This window comes from Biomphalaria glabrata, chromosome 15, assembly GCF_947242115.1.
Source record: "Biomphalaria glabrata chromosome 15, xgBioGlab47.1, whole genome shotgun sequence".
NCBI lineage: Eukaryota > Metazoa > Mollusca > Gastropoda > Planorbidae > Biomphalaria > Biomphalaria glabrata.
The window spans coordinates 17,952,894-17,976,336 of NC_074725.1; the positions used below are offsets into that span (position 1 = coordinate 17,952,894).

A 23,443-nucleotide genomic window follows, 5' to 3' on the forward strand; every position below is an offset into this window, starting at 1 on the left:
GACCAGGTTTAGCTCTCTGAGATAATTCTAATGAAGATAAATTTGGTTTAACCACGTAGTCCACTATTTGGCGGAAGTTTTGCAATCGCCATCTTCGTTTGCCTGCACCACGTGACGAATGCTGTGTTATTTTACTTCTGCTAGAGAAGATAACTCTGTTTTCGAGTGTCTCTCTAAGTTGTCTCGTTCTGAAGGCGGGAAACAGTTCATTTCTTGTCTCTTATTAGCACTTTCTTAACACCGAAGTCCATAAATGTTTTTATTTTAAACTAATCAAGTAGCTCGAAAACTTTCACTTCGGAAAACGAATGGAAAAAAAAAATGAAACAAAATAAAAGTGAAATAGAAACACGCGCAAATGACCTTGACCTAGACCAGACCAATGTCACTTGAGTATTAAAAAAAATATTTTCTGAAACTAAACTAAAATAAAAAAAAAAAAAAAAAGGGCAACAAATAACATTCTCAAACATTTTAACGTTTGTGTTTGGTTTTTTTTTCCCTCTAACGTGTAAACCGTTTCAATGTTGCTGAGTTGTTAATCAGATGCAAATTTCTTCCGGAAAAGGAGAAATATCCAAACAGCAATTAGTCGTTTGTATTGCTCCAGGCAGGACACGAGTTTTATCCACGGAATAGGGCTACGCAAGTTGTAGATGCATTGGGATTGAAATTAAATAATAGATATAAGAATTTTTGCCATTTTTATTTAGGGTTACAACAGTTTGAATATTTTCTTATCTCTTCATTTGAAACAACAGTTTTCTTGTATTCACAGATTCAAAGTTTCTTTTCTACCCTCGCTGTCCATCAGGCTCGAGATGACTGCATCCCTTTTATGATCCTTTGACATGGCTAGGATGAGGGATTGTTTCCTCACCAACCCCTCTGTCTGGAGGTCCCTCGACCCATGCTAGGCCTATGAAAACTGGCATTTTTTTTTTAAGTTTCGGGACTTTGAGGAGCCTCTGCGTCCAACGAATTCTTTTATTAGATACATGAAATACGTTGGAAAAGTAAATGCGGTTGGTCGTTGTGCTGGCCACATAACACCCTTGTTTCGGCCATGGAAACAGGAGCCTTACATTATCTGTCCCCTCTCCCCCCTCCCTCCCCCTCCATATATCGCAAGGTCTGAAAGGGTTACTTTCACGTTTGCTTAACAATTAACTTCATGAGTCAGAAACGAAAAATAAATCAATCTTGATGCTCATTTGACTCTTAATGCAATGTATAGTTATATCTAGACACCTACTAAATTATTTACAAAGTCGTTTCGTTAAACATGTCACTATAATATAAATTTAATTAGAAAAGACACGCAAACAGAGAATGTATTAACAAAACAGTTTAAAAAAACATTTCTCAACCTGCAGTTACCTTTCCTTTCTTCCGACTCTCTAGCAACAAGAACAAAAAAAAAAAGGGTTCAATTAATGACAGATGTAATTATTTCCATTAATTAGATTTATAATGAAATGGGAACGATCTTTTTTTTTTGCTTCCATTTAATGACAAAACAAATTACAAGCTGCATTTTTATCATCGAACTTTTACCTGCAGCTTTATTGTGTGAACGTTCGTCATTACAGTTTCTATTCTCTGTGTGTGTGTGTGTGTGCGTGTGTAGTATGAATGTGAGTGCGCTATTACAAATGTTTGTGTGTGTGTGTGTGAGAGAGAGAGAGTCTGTAGGAGTGTGTGGGAGGTGCTTGTGTTGTAATATTGTGTTTTGTTTTTTTTTAAATATAGAACTAACACTGTTAAAAAAATAATTAAAAAGTTAATTAAATTATTGCTAAAACATTTTCTGGAAGAAATCAAGCTTTTTATCGGTCGGGAAACAATGTCCCAATAACATTATTTGTATAATATAAAGCTAAAAATAAAGTACAGAATGTAGAAGAAATCACTCTTTATCTAGAGAACTTGAAATGCATTATTTGTCAAACCTTGGTTGCACATATTTACCTCGCTTATATGAAATCACTGTCCACTAAAACCCCACGTTGTCATGCGAAAAGTCTGGACTAGAATTTAATTATCTTCCAATCTAAAGGAACATCTAAAATAAGTAAAACGTATGGTATCTGTAGAAGTAAACTCTGATGACCCCAATATTCAATTGTATGCCGGGATTTTGTAGCTTTCAAAATAAAATAGTGTAATTTTCCAAATTGTAATGATACAATGAGCGAACACACTCTGTATTTCAAGAAATAAAACTCAGTATAAACCAAAGTTAATAATCCATTCACAGAGGTAGACTTTACCTGTAGATTGAAACTTTTAGACTCTATGAACTGTTTATTCTTGATACAAACTTGTCCCATCTTCTTAAAATTTTATCCGAAATCAGAAATAAAACGTTTTCAAATCGTACCAAAACTAATATATATATATAGATAAACAACGTACATCCATCTTCTTGAAGCGTGGTGAGAATATTCTAAGAATCTTTTCAGAAGAGGCAGGATATGTTAGAACCGTATATCAACAGAGAAGGTTTTACTTCAGTTGAATTAGTTTTGTTTTACCTTTTAAAAAAAAACAAAGGTGAAGCCGGGCATTATTGCTAGTAAAATTACCTTTAAAAAATAGAGCTGCTACTTCTTTTTAAAAGTGGTTGGTGAATGTGTATTGTTAATAATACGTTTAATAGGAACAGTATTACATTACAGTACACATACGATGGCTGACTTACTAAAAAATGTCCTATGCCTCAGAAACATTGACAGTGTACAGAAAACATGCAAAGAAACTGAACCACTTCCACATGACATGTCTGAGAAAAATATTAAATGGCAAATGGCAAAAAAAAAACAACACAAAAATCTTGATGCAGTCCCAGCTGCGATGGGCAGGACACATCTGCAGAATGGAAGACCACCGCATCCCTAAACGTCTCCTGTATGACCATTTAAAGGAAGGAAAGCGCTCGCAAGGCGGACAAAGAAAACGCTTCAGGGACACCCTCAAAGCTTCTCTGAAGGCGCTCAGCATAGAACCAGCCACCTGGGAGACAGAGGCACATGACAGAGCATCATGGCGTTGCGCTGTGAAAACTGGGCACATGTTGCTGAGGAAAAGAGAGCAACGCTGGCAGAAGAAAAGCGCCAGAGAAGAAAAGCCAATTATCCAGCTGGAATAACCTGCCCAGTGTGCAGCCAAACATTTCGGGCTCACATAGGGCTCACCAGCCACATGAGGAAGCACAAAACCCCAGTGCCAAGCCATCAGCCCCCTGGAAGGCCTGGATGACAAAAGTGGTCATCATCGAACCACAATGGACGAACTATAGAATCCTATTACATTCATATTATGTCATGTTAAAATATTTGTTTAAATTTTCATTTCCTTCTATAAAATACACTTTTGTACATGGTGTCTTCTTATCTTATCTTATATGATACAGACGTTACTTTAAAAAAGATGATGATTTAGTCATGCATATTAACAAATTAACTGAAGTCTGCAAAGTCATTGGTTTTCCTGGATAGCTCAGGCAACCCATTCCATGCTCTAATAGCGCTAGGGAAGAAAGAGCATTTTTACAAATTTGACCTAGCATATGGAACGCAGAATGTACCTTTATCTTTGTGTCTTTCTGGGTATTTTATTAAATTTTGATTTTGTATTTGAAGATTATGGTTCAGTGTTGTATAAATAATCGCTACTTTATTTAGGAATGTTCTATCCTTAAGGCTTTCTAAATTTAGTTATTTTACTAAAGGTGTTACTCTAGTCTAGTCTAATGTGAATATTCGTTTGTTATGAATCTCACTACTCTATTTTATGCCTGTTCCAGTTTCTTAATGTTTTCTTGAGTTGAGGGGTCCCAAACAGAGGATGCATATTCCTAACCAAGGTTAAATAACATTTTAGTTTTATGTTCTTATTTGATTTATAGAAATTTCTTTTAATAAACCCTAATGCTTTGTTTGATAGTTTCATCAATATGGGGATTCCATGAGTTTTTCATTTATTATTATTTATTAGGGTTGAAAAAAAAACTTTTACTTCTTTTAACTACTTTACATAACAACGCCTTGATCCAACTTTCTAAAACATTTTCACGACATTTTTTGTAGTGTTAAAAAATCTCCATGTCCAGTCTATATATAGTATATATAAGTCTATGATAAGAACATTATGTTTGTCTAAGTGGTTTATAATGTTACTACATATTATGTGTTCTAGGATTTTACATGTGATGCTGACAAGTGATACTGGTCTGTAGTTTCCTGGGTCAGATTTTTTTGCCTTTTTTAAATGGGAAAGGGGGGGGGGAGTGACATTAGTTTCTTTTCAGTCCCTTGGTACTCGGCCCTGGTTAAGAGATGCCTGAAAAAGTATTTTAAACACTGGTGCTAGCACATTGCTTAGTTCTTTGAGTAATCTAGCTGCGGTAAAGTGCCTGGCTTCCGAAACCAAGGGATCTGGGTTCGATCTGGTGAAGAATTGGCATTTTTTATTTTCGTGGTAACTAACATACGTTGTAAAGTAAAGGCTATTGGTCGCTGTCCACATGACACCCTCGTCTACCCTCGGCTATGGAAACAGAGGCTACACATCATCTACCCATGTATCGCAAGGTCTGAAAGGGATACTTTTACTTTTATTTTTTCATTACGTCTAGTTCACAACTGTAAGCTACTCAAGCTGGGGTCATTTCGATGTAACAGTCGAGTGCAGACACAACTACTACTCAATACATGACAGCGGGCTAACTAAATTAAGGACAACTTACAGCACAAAGTGACTTATCCCCCTTACAGGTGATACAGTACATGGGGAGTTACTGAAGGAGAGACGAACAGGAATCTATAGGTCTGTACTCAGACATATCCTCCAGAAATGTAAAAAAATCAAACCATGTGACTTATTGACCATTGGTAGTGTCAGTAATTGCGGCAATTTTTTTTCCAATGAAGTAAAAGTACACTGATTTAAACTTGTTCATGGGCAGACAATTATGTTGAGTCTAGATAAAACTAATGGGCACCTTCATTGTTTAAATGCTTGTATTAATAACATCTTAAAGTTTGAAGCTACTATTCGTCTTGTTAAAAAAGACTATTCATTGTTGGGCTGTTGATTATTTAGCAGTCAAGGGATAAAGTGCATGGCTTCCATAACGAAAGGCTGGGGTTTGGATCTTAAGTTTTTCGTGATCGCCTCTGAGTCCTCGCAATTGTTTGGAAACTCGTCATTAGTTTGGGGGGGGGGAGTAAACTCGGTTGGTCGTTGTAATAGCCACATGACACTTTTGTTAACCGTGAGCCACAGAAACAGATGACCTTCAGCAGTTGCCCCAAAAGACATTTTCACGAGTCCACTGCTAGCCCAAAAGATTTACCTACTCATTGTAATGTTGCAATTGCCCAGAAGACTTAGTTACGCTTGTCATAATATAGCGATAGTTCACAGAGACCCACTTACTCGTGGCAGATCATAGTGACGCGATTGCCATAAAAAGACCTACTTACTTGTCGGCGGTCATAACACAGCAGTTGCCCCAAAGGACTTATTTACTTGTCCACAGCCATACTATAGCAGTTGCCCCCCCCACTCCCCAAAGACTTACTTGCCACCGGTCAGCTTCTTGAACTGATCGTAAACCTCGTCAATCCCTGGCCTCATCTCCGGCATCTCAGACCAGCACTGTTTCATGATCTGTATAAACTGGGGTGGGGCCGCCTGAGGCGTGACCGAGGGCCTGATCAGCGGGGGCGGCTTCTTGAGCTTTTTGACGATCTCTGTGGAGAAAAAAAGAAACGATTAAAAAAAGAAAAGAAACGGACATCAAATGGACGTCGAAAATGTAACGTGTCATAACAGAGCCTCGTGGTGATTGCAGGGGACGAGAAATAATTATCCTCAAGTTGAAAGCTTCTCAAAACTGATGAATCTAATCATGAACGACAACTGGAAAATTAAAGAGTGTGTTTTTTATTTAATAAGAGACTGTTTTTTTTTTGTGATGTCACGTTCTTGACAATATTTTTTTTTTAGTTGGTTTCTTCGTGAAGGGGAAATAATCTTAAAGTTCAGGTTTTAGTCTTTAAAATTCAGGTTTCCAGAGGAAGAAAGAAAATGATAGCACGGTGCGTACTTCAAAGACAAAATTTGTATAATAGCTATAACGTTAATAGTACTTTAGAAGCGGAGAGAGTACAGTCTCTTTAGACCTTGCAATCTATGGGGCAGATGATGTAAAGGTCATCTGTTTCTATGGTCCATGGCTGACGAGGGTGTCTTCTGGTCAGCACGACGACGAACCGCCTTTTCCCTCACTAATGCCAGGTAGCCATTGGACTTGTGTGAAATAATCTCGAAATTTAAAATCCCAATCCAAAGGTGTACCCAAGGCAGGTACTTATGATTGGAAACCACAAGAAAACAGGAAAGTGGGCTGGAAACCTGGAAGAGGTCAGTCATCAGCGAAGCTGAGGATACTGGTATGTCATGGGAGCAGATGAAGAAAGCTGAGGGTACTGGTATGTCATGGGAGCAGATGAAGAAAGCTGAGGGTACTGGTATGTCATGGGAGCAGATGAAGAAAGTTGAGGATACTGGTATGTCATGGGAGCAGATGAAGAAAGCTGCTCAAAACCGAGTTCGGTGGAGAGGCGTGGTTGCGACCCTACGCTCCTCTGGGAGTTCACATGTATAAGTCAAGTTAGTAAAAACGAATCATTTACTCTGGGGGCTACACTGGTATTGATTCCCTCTTTTGGATAGATCAAATCTCGGGATTCCCTGCCTTGTCTTGGTTAATTCTTTCAAACGTTGAACCGTGGGCTTTGGATCCTTTACAAATGTCAGTCTGTAATGACGTTTTTGTCTCGTTACTTAACCATTGGGGCTAGACATTATACAAACGAATATGTTTTATGTAGCTCGCTTACAATTGATAAGTTTATTTGACGTCATCTTGACTCGTAACAATAACAAACGATAAATCGTATAGAGTAACAGAACGATAGAGTTTTAGAATGATAAGTGATAAGGAATGAGAGAATAGATGAAAGACAGAATAAAAGAATGATTGAATGAACGCGTGATTGAATAATAAAATGATTGAATAATAAAAAAATATTAAAGGGAAACTCCGAAGGTTTTTCAAATTTAAGTTATTGACATATTTAAATTCTGCGTGAAAAGTTGTAATGGAAAAAAAATTACCATTTTGTATTTAAATGCTTAGAAACATTTATATTTAATAAATTAGTCAGTAATTCTTGACATCTAAAAAAAAACGGATTCTTTGAGATTTTGTTTTAAGCTAGTTCATACGTCACTTCCCTCAACAATACTGAAAGAGAATCTACATTTATCCAATCGTATCGCTTCATTCTTACAGTAGCTGTTAGGCATAGTGACGGCCTAGTCCAGATCTATGATACAGTTATATATATATATATATATATATATATATATATATATATATATATCTCGAGAAAAAAAAAGTAACATTTTCATCTAAGCCTTTCCCTATCCCAAGAAGTCGTGTGTCTGACTGATTCGAACAAGCTGGTCAGTGTAAGACTAGTTGAGACTACGCGTAGTTGGTCATGACAAGACAACCAAGCGATAGTGTTTGTTGTGTGTTGAGTGGTCTGGCAGAAAATACACACTGCCGTGGTTAGTCAAGCATGTAAATCTACTTTTAATACGCATTTTTTTCTTTGCTTACAAGATCCTAAATCTAACTGCATAGACGAAGATTTATTTCTTTTATGAGAATGTAAACTTTACTGTTTGGTCTCCCGTTTTACAATAAGTCAATAGATTAAATTAATAGGTTAGTGTGACATCACATAGAAACCCGGTTAAAGTCTGACTGTTTTGGATACGCAGGAAAATTAAGTCGGAAAAACATCAATCACTAAGTTATTATTGCAAATAAAAAAAAAAGAATAATATATTCATTATCTGTAAATCAAAACATATATTAAATCAAAAATTGTCAAAACCATCGGAGTTTCCCTTTAAATGATAAAATGATTGAATGATAAACTGGTTCAATGATAAAATGATTGAATGATAAACTGGTTCAATGATAAAATGATTGAATTAGAGACAGACTGAATGGGATCACGAGCAAAGAAAAGAGAAAAAGTTCTTTAAAAAGTTTCACTTCCTTCCTTCCTAGGATACAATTAATAGAAAGGAAAAAAGTTGCACGCTTACATTCCTACGTCTGCTCTGCAACGAGGGACGTATTTTCGATAATCAACATAATTGGCAAATACTTTCTTGATACTCATGATTGATAACTTTAATATTAAGGACGCCATTTGATCGAATGAGCATAGAAGAGAAGTAATAAGGGGTGGGGGGAGGTTGGAGGGAATCTTGAAGGTCCCCAACTCACGTCAAACGCGTAGACCAGATTTTGTTCTCAATAAAAAAAATATTAAAAAATCAATTTTTTTATTTTTTTTTAAAGGGAGGGGGGAAATAATACGAACGTTAAAAAGGTTTGTTTTTTTTTTTAAAATACAAACAAACATTGTACCCCAGCTGAAAACTTTAAGCTAGGCCGTTAGCAAGCTAACATAAAAAATGTGCCCGCTTGCACTTTTCACTATTTTAATAGTTTTGTTGAGAACTTGTTTGTATGTGTGTTGTATATGTCTGGCTACTGTGTCACGTAGCGAGGGGAAAATTCCCCATGGAGATCTTCGATCTTTAGGGCAGATAATGTCAAGGTCACATCAGCACAACGACCAACCGCTTTTACTTTTCCCCAACTAATGTCAGGTACCCAATAGAGCTGGGTAGACCAAAATAAAAAATCCCAGTCTTCATCAGGAATCGAGCCCAGGATACCCGGTTCGGAAGCCAACCATGTACCGCTCGGCCACCGCGCCTCCGTCGCGGAGCGTAAAACACACACATAATTTAAGGCATTGAAATGACTTTATTACTTTTTTTTGTCTTCATCACATGTTAGAGAGAAATTTGTAGACAGTATCTTCCATGGGATTATAGAGTCACAGAAATCCAAATAATCTGGTATTTGACATTTTCAAATATGGCGGGAAAACTATAAAGAGAATTTTTTTAGTGTATCCGGTGTCCAGACAAAATGTTTATGCTATTGTTGGTTCATTGGTTAGCACCGCAGAGTGACAGTTTAAGGTCATCCGTTTGAAGCTCAGTATATTATTTAATTACAATGGTTATGCCAGCTGGAGTTGTAGCAAATATGTAGGTCGCTGATGGGGCTGCGTAGCCACTGGAAATACTGCTTTACTTGTTATTCTTCGGACTCGTAGACAAGCCTTATTATTATTACTATTATTATTATATTTAATTACTTCTCAGTATTGAAGTTAAAAATTGCACCTTAAACTTTGTTTCATTTATTGCGAGACTGCCTAAATTGGAAAAAAAAAGCGCCATTTTTTGCTAGTTTATGTTTAGCTAAAACTAATGTTAAAAGTATAAGAATATAAGGGGTTCTCAAAGGATCACAGAGTTTCTCAAAGTCTCCAATCTCCAGGAGTAAGATGCAGGTTTGTAAAAAAAAAATTATTTTTTTCAGTAAATTTTCACATGTAACTAGCCGCGCATCATAAAACATATATAAGCAAATCATTTGAAAATGTACAAATTAAAGGAGTATAGTTGTATAGTTATTTCCAAAGATTAATCTACAATATCAGTATCATGGTCCTAGATGATTGATCGATTGACTGACTGACTGTCCTATCAAAAATTCTCTAACTTAAGGCGCTCAAAAAAACTATTTTACCTTCTTGTTCCTAAATGTATACTTGGAATAACTAAGCACTTCTCGAAAATGTGTTCACAACAAAATGAACTCCGATTTTCATTCACAAATACCTAAAGGGCTTCAAATTCAACGTAATAATACATGAAATACAAATTTATTCACTAGATGTTTAAGGATATTCAAACATCCCTTTAGCTCATTTAAAACTTGTTCTCACCAGCTAACCGCTCATTGTATCCTCTCAGTTCATAGGCAAGATAGGAAGGCTTGAACATTTGCAATCCATCCTTTCTCTAAAGATAGCAACTTAATCATAGCAACTATAGTATACCAGTTTGTACACACAGCAAGGCGTGTAAGTGTAAAACTACTTTATACTTAGAGCTGAATACGTCCATTCCATTAGTTTATAGCTGAATTATACAAAGATTCATGGCATACTATCAAATGCAGGTATCAGAGGTCGAAGAGGTCACACACACAAAAAGCGCGCATGCCTCCAAATTTATTGTGAAAAAAACAAACAAACAATCTGACTTGTTTTGTTTTGGCTTTCACACCAGTCCCAGAGATTTGCGTCACTTGGTACTAAAACAAAAAGATGTAGGTCAAAGAGAATGGAGTATTGATATTGTCAAGTACTTGAAATCTCTTGGGGTTCCTTAGTTGTGATCCGACAACTTGATCAGCATGCTAAGAAAATCATTTTTCTCTTCAAGATTCAATCATCGGGCCACCGCTACAGCCGTAGACCAGTGGAGCTAGTCTCTAGGCTAATATCTCGTTCTTCAAAGTGAATCTCTAGCGATGTATTCATGTATTCATAACGGCTACTTTCTTGTTCCTAGTTCAGTCCATTCTTCATTCCTACAATAACAATGTCAATGTATCCTAGCGCTGGTACTCTCTCATACTGAGAACTCAAGATATGCGGCTGAGTGGTATAGATCACTTGACCTCCTAGATGAAACAATTGAGCTCGAATCACCCATGTAGACTAAGCGTTTTTAATTCCAAATATGACTAGAGCTGAACGGTATATATAACCGACAATATACGACAAGAATCTCAATGTTGGCATTCTTAAATGACTCGATTTAGTCCCTTCTTGTATGTAAGATGGTCATAATATTAGTAAGATTCAGCATACATTTTTACTATGGCTCCCTTCTGTCGTCAAGTGACCATGGCTCATCTCAGACAAACAAGATGCCTGGACATTAACTATGGTCGGAACAATGTCACGCAGTAGTCTCTCCTCCCCACCCCTCCCCACTCCCAAACAGTTGAAGTTTTCAAAGGAATGGCAATTGACAATACAGTTTAGGATCAGTGGCTTTTCAGGTTTTTCCAGGGTGTAGCTGGCTCCTGATTTTTCCTCAGAGTTGACTCCCGAAGATTTTCCCATATTTGGGTAGCCTATAGCTGAAAGGCAGCAGAGGTTTAAATTGAGCATTAATTTAAAAACAACAACAAAGGAAACAAAAAGTGAATTCCATGGAAAACATTCATTCAGCCGCCTCTCTTCACTGTACGACTTACGAATATCTTACTCTTCGATTACATTCTCTTCACTGTACGACTTACGAATATCTTACTCTTCGATTACATTCTCTTCACTGTACGACTTACGAATATCTTACTCTTCGATTACATTCTCTTCACTGTACGACTTACGAATATCTTACTCTTCGATTACATTCTCTTCACTGTACGACTTACGAATATCTTACTCTTCGATTACATTCTCTTCACTGTACGACTTACGAATATCTTACTCTTCGATTACATTCTCTTCACTGTACGACTTACGAATATCTTACTCTTCGATTACATTCTCTTCACTGTACGACTTACGAATATCTTACTATTCGATTACATTCTCTTCACTGTACGACTTACGAATATCTTACTATTCGATTACATTCTATTCATGGGTTGTGGACAAAATTGGATGGGTGGAAGACTGGAAATTCCTGAAACCGGCAACAAAGTTGACAGAGTGTCACGCTAATAACGCGAGTATCATGGGTTCGATCTTCATATTGTCCGATTTTTTTTTCAATGACGATCCGAACCAATTAAATCCAATCCTCTCAGTTGAGTATCCAATTCTATTCCAGCAGATTCGATACCGCCATCAGATTCATTTAGTAAGAATTGATTTAATTAAAACAGATCTACTTTTATTTTCTACACATACCATTAAATACTGATTTAAAAAAATTTAAATAGTGATACTTTAACGGACTATGTTGTTGTTTTTTTTGTTATTGCTTACATTTTAGTTATAATTCAATCATCGTTGGTTGAGTAGGTAAGGTTTAGGTTATTCCAACTTTTTTTTTTCCATACTGGAAAATTAGATTGTGAGAACAGGAAAAAAAAGTCAGATTACTTTCAGTGATGTGCCTATTACTGTGGAAGATCTTTTTGGTGGGGAAGCCACGAAAGAGCAATTCCTTGTAAATCAATAAATTTCAAAGTCAGTTATTTCCATTTCTGTAACGCCGCCCTCGGGATGTTCTGGCCAAGACTTGCCACTGTGATAGAAAGAACAGGTTTGTCTGTGCACGAGGAAGGGGGGGATGACTTAAGGAGAGGGTTGTTGAAAAGTGCTGGTGACGAGACTGACCCCTTGGGATCACTGTGGTTACAAAACATGACCAGGAGAAACCGCCCCACGAGGTCACACTCTTGAAATCTTCTCAGAATCTATGCATTGGCATTCAAGCGAACACTAGACACAAAACAAACAAGATTTAATAAACAAAAGCAGGCGGTGTCACGTATAAAACATTTTAAATGTCCAAAAAACAGTTTGTCTTCATTTTTAATAAAACACTTCAGTGTAATAACATATGTGTGTACAGTTATTGTAGCATACCACACACTTTTTTTTTTAGCATTCACCCTGTACCACTTTCAAGCGAACTGGCAAGTGTAGGATTCCTTATCATTGGAACAATTATTTGATGTAATGCACAAATTGTAAGACAAATTACCTTATGGACGATGGAGATTATTATTATTATTATTATCGTATTTCAAAGATGGAATTAACAAAGATTGACAGCTGCAGGGGTGAACGACTGCATAGAAAATACAATAAACATACATATAGTTAACCCTGCCGGACCTTGTAAAAACAAAGGAGGTTTGGGCCACCAGGCCTTCAGCTACAAAACAAACAAAAAAAAAAACAACATGAACACAAACTAGGCTTAATTTGTCCGATGTTGTTCTCTATCGAAGCTGAAATGAGCTGCCCGTGTGTTACGACGTAAGAAATGGGAGGGGGTGGTGTATGCCCACCTCATTTTAACTAAAAGTGTGTTAGTTGTTGATTCGGTGAGGATGGTGGTGACATGTCAATAAGTTTATTTTCGATCTGTAGACAGGTGTCATGCCATTACTGTATAGCAGTGACGAGGAGATCAGTGGTATGTTATATGTTATTAAACTGAATAGAGACGGACTTAGGTGCAAGATTTTGAATTCTCAAAGGTGTTCTTGGAGTCGTGTATTTAAGGTCCAGCCTTTGTTTCCAATGCACATCAATTGAAACCTTGCGCTTATTATCGCATATATTAACCCCTCTACAATTACAGCTAAATTTATCACTAATCTTGATGGTCATTTCAGGACAAGTGATGGTAGGTCTGGTAAGCGTGTGTTTGCAGGTCTGACGCTTGCATGGCCAAGTGCCAGGTTGTGGAGTTTAGAACGCACTAATATGTCTTGTAGGTTCTGGTCTCCCGGGTACGTTATTCTGCCTCAACGTGGCACTCGTGTGGAAACGATCACTAGAGGAAGTGATTAGGCTAAATGAATACCAAAACAAAACTCCTGTGGGGGTGTCCGAAGGAATGCGAGAGCTTTCCCATTGCACGGTGCGTATTAGAAAGAGAGCTTTCGCGTCCCTCAAGGGACCGTTAAACTAATGGCGAATCCTGCACGGTTAGCTTGGTACAACATAGGAAAATGGCTGGGGTTCCCGGTGTGCTCGGCCTTCGGCCATGCATTCTAGTCCATATGCCCGGAGTGCCGGATATATCGTAAATAGCAATGTTTTATATAGACATTGACTTGGACCTCTTCCAGACAGAACGGTTTGTTCAAGCAGGCTTACACGCCTAGAGTTCTAAGAGCCTTCGGCTAAACTCTTTTGACAATCACACGGTTCTGGTATCGCCTGAATACCACAAGAGGTGGGAATGAAAAGACGTCACGAGTATGCTCATCAGGTTGGAGAATGTTGTGTTAAGGTTATTTTTCTAACGAAAACACTGTTTGCTTTCACGTTGTCAGGTTGTCAGGTTAATATAATTCGGGCCTCTCAACGTTGCTAGATTTTTTCTATTTTTTTGGAAGCGCGTTCTCTTCTGAGATTTTTTACTCGCGATAAAGATTTGTCTAAGATAGCTTGAAAGCAACCACCGACGCAAGAAAAACTCTTATTATTTCAGTTGCTTTTTCATTGAAGTCATTGTCGTCATGGCAAAGATGGACCACATCTTTTATGACTCTATTAGAAAATGTCATGTTAAGCTATTATTTTTTATGTGCCCTATTACAGTATTCTAAAGCGTTCCTATGACTTAAACTTTTACAAGGAAGAAGTTGGACCATCTAGGTCGAAGTGCATCACTGCGTTGTCAACACGTGGTGTAATTCCAGTGAAATCATGTCATATAGACTCAGTGACCTCATATCAATCGTTAGTGGTGGTGTCAATAGGGGAAGTAATAGACTATTCAAACGTGAAGATACAGTCAGGAGATAGGGTTACTCCCCTTTGACATCTGTCTCTCGGATTTCCCACTCAACGCACGACTTGCTGTACTTGGCATCATTTCCTGGAGTGCTTCAAACTCTGGCCTGCGGGTCATAAGCGGGTCTTTTGCAGAACTTTGACAAGGATGTTTTTCTAGAGATTTGGAAAGTTTTGTGTGACTAAATTTTTTGTTTCTTCTATAAGTTCTTAATGTTTATGATTTAATTAGAAACACAAATACAAATTTTTATTTTATAAACATTTTATTGGTCATTAATTCTTACTTATTAAGAATAATTTGGAAATAATAGTGTCTAAAAGCAAATTGAGGAGTTTTTCCTAAGGACGGCATTATTCTTTTGGTTTTATCTTTTCAGTCTCACATTGAATAGTTGATGGGGTACGAAGTTTGGAAGGTATTGTCCTTACTTAGCGCGAGGAAGTCACACGAATGTAAATTGATGCTATAAAATTGCTAAACTTCTTAGGACAATATATTCATCAAATCAATTAATTTTTTTACTGAATAATTAATAATTTATTGTTATTTTAATGGCAAGACCCCCGTTGTTGAAATAACCTACTATTCCAGACCTACTAGTTTAAAATATCAATTTCTGAAAATTAAAAACTACATAACTATGTAAAAAAAATAAAATTGTAAGGGAATATCAATAAATATCACAGTAGGGTCATATGGTTGAACAATATAAGACTTCTGTAGATCGGAAGAAACAGGGCGATAAATCACATAAGAAATCTACATTTAATAACGATATATGGGAGAGAAGCAGGTCGTCCGTGAAATGTAATTCATCAGAGTGATGTCCCTTTTAAAATCTTTACAATTTGCTCGGGGGAGTAGTTAGCCTGAAATTGTGGTCTTTCAGGAGAGAGAAACGAATGTCCAGTCACTGGGAAGAATAGTTGACTTACGCCCCCCTGATAACATAGTAGACATAGGCTCCTCTCAGAAATGCGTACAATTTAGATTTCTCTCAGTTCTTAAAATAAGCAAAAATATAATTCTCAAATGATTAATAAATAAAATTTCCTAACTATTTTAAAAGCTTGTGCTTCAATATGGTTTCTTCTGTCTTGTGAGGTATTGTATACGCCGAACTTAAGAGCAGTTCTCTGAATCTGAGATAAAGCAATAGTCCATTCGTCAAAGGCCATTTTGGCTTAGCTGCATTGAGTCATAGACCACATTTTGACTTTGCTTTATTGACTCATGGACCACAATTTGACTTTGCTATATTGAGTCATGGACCACATTTTAACTTTGCTGTATTGAGCCATGGACCACATTTGTACCTTGCTGGTATGACCCCTAGGGACGCCCTTCAGTATGCTGGGCAGAAACTCTGATGCTGGAGTTGTCGGAGGGATTTCCATAGTTGACAGACAAAAATCTCTGAAGGGACTCCACAACTTTTGTTTTGCTTCGGGGTTAATTCTTGACGCCTTAGCACAGCAAGATAGCGGATCTCCGTTATTGGATTACCCTTCTTTTAGATGAGTTGCCTTATCATAATGATGCAGAGGCACCACTCGGTGGGCGCGGGGTATGCGGGCCACAACTTGTGTTATCCACCGGTGGGGGGGGGGAGGGGAGAAAGAAAAAACAAATTTTGCAAAAGTGGTTAACTTTTTAAAAAAATATTTATGAGCACTTAATATATACATAGTATTGCCTCTTCCATAGCTTCTGAAAACAAGTGCAACTCCTGGCCTTCACGTGTGGCTTATTGAGTCCGGCGAAGCTGTTTTTACTCACAGAAGAAGGGGCAAAGGCACCTAAACCGGTACGCTAGCAAAAGGAAAACTCACAATTCAAACCTCTGCTGCCTTGCAGTTAGACCCAAAAAAATGGGAAAAGCTTCGTCAGTCAACCCTAGGGAAAAAATCAGAAGCCGGTGACCCTTATGCTGTTTGCAGCACACAGTGCTACACCCTGGTCAGCCGACGATGACGCTGACCCCCAAAATTGTATCGGTTGGCATTTGACGTTGCTTTCTTTCTTCATCAGCTGTCAAGGCGACATTGTTCCGATCATAGCTATTGTCCAGGCATTCATCTCTTTGTTTTGGAGGATCCATAGCCGCTTAGCGACTAAAGGAGGCCATAAATATAGATATTACTTCGGCTGATGAACTTCCTCTTCCGAAAAGCTTCCGGTTTTTAAACGCTTAATTATACTTAAGGTATTAGTTGATCATAAACTTTTTATTTGCGTGATTTACTTTTTTTTAAAGTTAAAAGTTATATATCTTGTATATTATATATATTGTATTCTAACTTAAGGAAAAAAAAAAGAATATATTTCTCTGTTTCTTGTGTACAAAACTATAGTTCTGTTTTTATGTAGGCGGAGGCTCAGTTTCAACATGTCTATGAGAGAATGGGATTGCATCAGCTCTGTCTAACGTTTGTTTCAAAGAAAGACTTACCCCAAACATACAAATCTCACATTAAAAAAATAGACAGATAACAAAGACAAGAGCAATAACTCTATCTTCCCCTCGCCCTTGTCTCGAAGTCAATGTATTTCCAGATTCAAACCTGGCCCAAGGATCAACGCGTCCTTGGCCTCACTCTAACTCTGCATTCTTCTCCCACAGCGTTGTGTGTTCATGACGTCACGGATAGGAAAAGATATCGACATTCTTAAAACAAACCAAAAAAAGAAAAATCAAATAATTTTGTCATTTATCTTGACACCTCAGTTTGTCTACGTTTCAGATGTGAATGCACTCCGTAAAGCCACAAATTTTCTTTTTTTTTTCTAGCCAGATTTATGTCTCTCTTGTCTTTCATTTTATTATCTAGCTTACACAGAAATTCAATGCTCAACAAAGAAATTAAATACATAATCGGCGGAAGTTCAGCAACAAAATACTTACCAAAAGTATATGGTCAATATGTAAACATACCTTTGGAGGTATTTATACTTCCGTGCAAAAACAAAAAAAAAAAGCAATGTATGAACTTTTTCATGCCGATAATTTAATTTTAAACATTCTAAGAAGAAAAACGTTACCAAATACTTTTTAAAAAGACAATATTTAATTTATAGAATTTAAAGAGCGGTTATTTTACTTGTCATGACTAATCAATGTTAAGGAATTCTGGTTCAGTGAATGTACAGGTCTACTACACTTTATAATGTTCCATGGTCAGGCCTTGGGTAAGAAGACGATGCACACAATGTTGTTGAACATTTATTTCTAAAACTCATTGAGTAAATAATGCCTACATGTGGTACTACCCAATGACGTAGAGTCCGTTTAAGAGACATATTTTCACGTTCTCTAGCCAAATTAAAATGTATTTATTTATCTTACTTTGAATAGGTATAACGGTTAAACCAAAGTTTTCCCAGTGTGACCAACTAGTTAGTCATTCTCTTCCCAACGATTTACGCCATTTGTAAAAATTTCTAGGAAAATCGTTAGAGACGTTTTCGAAAAACATGTCCAGGTTCCACCCTTTGCCCACCCAGAAGTTTCCACGAAGTTGGGAGTTAAATTGAGGTAATGTAATAAAAAATGAATTAATTAAAAAAATAAACAAGCATATCTATCAATGAGAACGAATAAAAAAAACAACAACTTTATGACCTGTTCTAAGCTATTCATTTAATTGTATATATTTAAACATTTTACAAATTATTTGATAATGCGTATATTAAAAATAAACAAGCAATGAAAAAGAGGCACACAAGAAGAGCATAAACAATACTTTTAAAAAAATTATAATATCTCCTTTATTTTTCCATTTTTAGTAAGTTATGTCTTCAAGTCCGAAGATTAATGACAAGTGAACGTCGAATTGATTAAATATTCATTGTTTCTTATAAAGTGTAGATTACATTGGAAAAGGTTATTTGCGTCTTCCAACCTTGATGTTATTTAACAGACTGATAAAATTATTCTTTGATTTTTTTAAACTCTTGAATCAAAAGTGCCTTACATTTGGAAATTCCCGAACACGATAGTCCTTTCAAAAACGCGATAGTTCTTTCAAAACCGAAGTAGGATCTAGATTTAAACCTAGTTAAAAAAAAAAAAACAAATGGAAATCTATTATTATGTATAATTTGAAAAATTATAAAAGTCAAAATAGAGTTTTCTCGTTATGGCCAACGAGCTAGTATTTTTTTTCCCAACAATATACATCAACTATAAAATTTATACGAAACTCGTTAGAGCCGTTTTTGATATCCGTTTCCACCCAGGTACCTCCATGAAGTTCTGACTTGAATAGATGTATTGTAAAAAAAAGCTGAATGATTAGATCCCAGTGATAAATATTCAAACTAATGGTGCAAGTTAATTCGGGTGATCTAGTTACATCTGACCCACGAGTGGTGAAATATCACACGTCATCTTTCAGTCACTAATACAAATCCAGCCAATGTCCAGTCGTGTTTCCAAGTGCCTGTCGTCTCAAGAGGCTCTCAAATAAATCAATCTTAATTAACAGATTAATTATGCATCGGACATTTACGCCGAGAGCAGACGAACCCATGCCATCTCCACTGTCTTTTGAATGACTTTAAAAACACTTTTGTAATAATGGACCAGCCTGCACTCAGAAGCATTTCAGAGATTTAGACTCTTAGAAGCATTTTAGAGATTTAGACTCTTAGAAGCATTTCAGAGATTTAGACTCTTAGAAGCATTTTAGAGATTTAGACTCTTAGAAACATTTCAGAGATTTAGACTCTTAGAAGCATTTTAGAGATTTAGACTCTTAGAAGCATTTCAGAGATTTAGCCTCTTAGAAGCATTTTAGAGATTTAGACTCTTAGAAGCATTTCAGAGATTTAGACTCTTAGAAGCGATTCATATTGTATGCATGCGTTCAGTTATCGATTAACTAGGTAGACCTAGAATTGGATGCCCCTCGTATGATATAAGCCGAATGGTATAGAAATGCCCGGGCCGATCTTAACACCCAGTCCGCCCCTGCTCTAGCACGATGACCTCAGTACATATTTGTGTGGATGATCTGTACATCTATTTGTCACTGCATTCTGTGTCCACTAGTGACTTGCTGGTACTGGCTTGTGTGTCCACTAGTGACTTGCTGGTACTGGCTTGTGTGTCCACTAGTGACTTGCTGGTACTGGCTTGTGTGTCCACTAGTGACTTGCTGGTACTGGGTTATGCTGACTTAGATTAAGCCGAATGTTTCTAGAGACTGGCGGAGCTTCTTCCTCCGTGTTCACCCATGCATTGCGAGAGGAGAGGGCGGGGGCCTTGATTTAGTAGGGGAGGAGGAGGTGAAGGAGGAGTGTCGTCTTTGACCTATCTTGATGACTTATAGACTCATCAGATATCCCCGCCCCCCCCCCCCCTTTTTTTTTTCTGAGTCGTGCCAAGCACGAGAGCGACGACTTCTATACTTGTGTTGGGACTCAGTTGTAAGTTACAAGGTATGGTGCCCGTGCTCTACACAGCACGAGACAGTCTCGGAAAGACATGTGGGACTATTTTTAAAAAATCTAGAACGAGAGCGAACACAGCCCTCCAGTGGGCTACCACAGCTATACTCTAGCGGGTGTACTTGCACGTGGTGAGGGTGGAGGAAAGGTTTGCTACCTCTGACCGATTCGTCGCACCGTTCCCCAGCGAGGATCATTCGGGCGGCGGTGATGATCCCTCCACGGAACGTGACGGTACAGTATAGGAATCGGAAGTTTTGTAGGTTCATTCCCGCCCAGTCCGTTTTGTTCTGAATAAGTGTAGTGTGTTTAATGCTCTTAATGGCTTTAAAAAAAAAAATTAAATTTATTCGTGCAGTTTATTAAAAGAACTGGCTCTATAGTGTTTGCTATTTATTGAATGATTAAAGCTATTTATCAAAATAGCTCTTTTTGACATTAACGATTTAATTATTATTTCACTTCTAATTAAAGATTTTCTTTTCTGTGAGACAAATTTGTCAGCTTAAAGTAAGTATTAAAGATTCTCTAAAACAACTACTACTAATAATAAGGCTTTTCAAGTCCGAAGTTTAATGAGGAATGCAGTATTTCCCGTGGCTACCCAGCCCCAGCTGCGACCAACATATTTTGGCACATCCAGGGCAAGCATAACCATTGTCCGCCGGTGGTCGATTACGATTTTTTTCTTCAATGTTTTCTTTTATTTCATTTATGAATTATGTCACTCTCAAGTGTAAAGTTGTCAATGACTTAGGAGTTTAAAAAAAGAGGGGGGGGGTAGAGATTTGTTAAGAATGCAAACAAAGGAAGCATGAACAAGTCAAGATATTCCACATTTTGTTTTGAAGGTCACACTCACCATTTTAGTGTGCACAGTACAGATACCAAAGTCAACATAATCCACACAATACCTTTTATTTTAATGTCATATGAAGTAGCATTATTCAAAATAATACTTGAAAGATCCAAGTATACTTATCACTATTGCCATAAGTTAGATATGAATGTGGTTATTCGTATTTAAAAAAAAAAGAATTTTCTAGCAATGGATAACAAACATCTTTATAGACAACAAATGTCTACATTTATTTGGAATAACTACAAATATTTGTGATTCCAATCATTTGGCTCAAATATAGTGGCTAAGCTACTTCAGGTGCACAGCACACACATACAGATTCCAGTTCAAGTCACAGAGTTGACAAGTTCAACTTTTCCACATCACGGTAACACATAGTCTTACTTCTATTTACAAACTTAAAACACCCAAACAATATATTTACAATCATCCACATATCACTGGGGGGGGGGGAATATTTAAAGAATGTCCTAATTCTGAAAGGGGTAACAGTAATACCAGAAAGATTTTCTTTTTTTTTTTAACTATTGGTTTTTTAATAATTTTTTTTTATGTAGTTTATTCAGATTATACTTCCATTTACAATAACACACAAGACAAACAGATTAACGCAACAACGTCCAGACCATATATAACTGTTGAGCAGTCTTTTTTTTTTGTTTAGGAAACCTCAAAATTTGCACTATTCAATTTTAGCTTTGTCATCATAGGAATCCTTGGGCCTCTTTCTTTGCCTCTTTCGTGGGATTTTGATTTAATTTTTATTTGTTAAGTTCTCACATTTCACAAACATACATCATAAAGGATTAAATAGAAAATTTGAAACATGATTAACCTATACTTCGTTACTTGAGCAGTCTACTACTTTTTTTTTTTTTTTTTTTTTTAACAGTTCCAATAGTATTTACTCGAAGAGCTCTTTCTTTGCCTCTTTCGTGGGATTTTGATTTAATTTTTATTTGTTAAGTTCTCACATTTCACAAACATACATCATAAAGGATTAAATAGAAAATTTGAAACATGATTAACCTATACTTCGTTACTTGAGCAGTCTACTACTTTTTTTTTTTTTTTTTTTTTTTTAACAGTTCCAATAGTATTTACTCGAAGAGTTAAATTAAGGTTTGAAGTAATACAATAATCTAGAAATAGCAAAGTCATTGCCTGGCTGCTGCATTATAAATATCAAACTCCTTAATTCCCATTTGAAAGGTTTCAAACTGTAGTTTTAATATACCTTAGAGACTTTTCTATCAATTATGTTTTACATATATACTCTAAGGTAAATATAGCATGTACTTTATTTTTATTTTTTTTAAAGGAAACCTCAGAATTTGCGCTATTCAGGTTTAGCTTTATCATCATAGGAATCCTTGGGCTTTATGCCTCTTTTCTTTGCCTCTCTTTTTGGGCTTTATATGCCCATATTGAAATAAACAGAATCAGATACATTCTCAACTAAAGCAATTATAATTCCTATACATTTTATCTTAATAAGTTCCAGATCTTTTTCAGGTGAATGGTTCTGAGAATATTTCTTTATTTTGTTTGTTTTTTAAACATAAACACTAAATGTAAAAATAAGATGGATGATGTTCAAACAAAAAGATATAGGGAAAATATATGACTGAACAAGCTTACAAACAGAGTTTGTTATCACACAAACTCAGACTGTCCCCTTGGGTCCGCCAATGGGTCCAAAATACTGGTAGGCAGACTGGTTTCAATATTATCAGCACGAATATCAGAGGCTATGAACGAAAAGCTGCCAATAATCATAGCCCTAATTCCCACTATATAAAATGTTTATTTAATGATAGCAAGCGATAACTCACAGCCAATGCCCCCCCGCCCCTTTTAAACGTTTTCTGTTAACTGTCATTAACTGATACATAAAAAAAAAATACTTTACATATTGATATATTTATTCATATTAATTTTCTTATAATATTTTTTTAACAATGACAGAAAACTCGAGGCATAAATATTTACAAAAAGAAAAAAAAAATTACCATATGTAGAGGCTTTTCTTATCTTTTGTGATTAAAATGTGACAGATGGAAATACAGACAGACGAACAGGAAGACTAAACACAACTAAAAGCGGCATTTCCCCATTAGGGGCCGCTAAGAAGTACTTAGATGTTTCTGAATCCTACTTCCCTATTGACTCAGTTTTCATTGGAACCAGAAATGGCCCTCTACTCTGTCTTGATTGCATTTTTTTGTGTGCCGAATTTCATTTCAACTGATTGATGGTCGTTACCAGCACAGATTTCTGAGGTTGAACTATTGCCTTGTACTGGTTAAGGGGATGCATTCTTCTCATGAGTTCTTTTATTGACTCAATATGCTGACCTAGTCCCTCTTTGTTTTTATTAGTCCAAATATTTAAACTGGCATACCTTTAGTTAGCAGTGATTATTGTCAAGGTGTCCGAAAAAGGTTGGGAACGGTGCGACGGATTGCACAGGTTAGCAAAGACTTTCTTACATATCACGTGCAAGTACACCTGCTGGAGGGAATGTTCGCTCTCTTCTCTTAGCCTATCCTCTTCCCCGGGCGGATGTTTCCATCGGAGGAACGACCCTGAAGCGATGGGTGC

The 23,443-nt window shown here is 36.7% G+C and overlaps 1 protein-coding gene across 1 annotated transcript in view; it reads right to left on the reverse strand.

Annotated features, from left to right (window-relative positions):
- LOC106062536 (uncharacterized) overlaps positions 1-23,443 on the reverse strand; it is a 237,360-nt gene that overhangs the window by 29,225 nt on the left and 184,692 nt on the right. Inside the window, exon 11 of the mRNA XM_056012798.1 lies at positions 5,588-5,759. Coding sequence (XP_055868773.1) covers positions 5,588-5,759 — 172 coding nt within the window. The remainder of the gene's footprint in view (positions 1-5,587; positions 5,760-23,443) is intronic.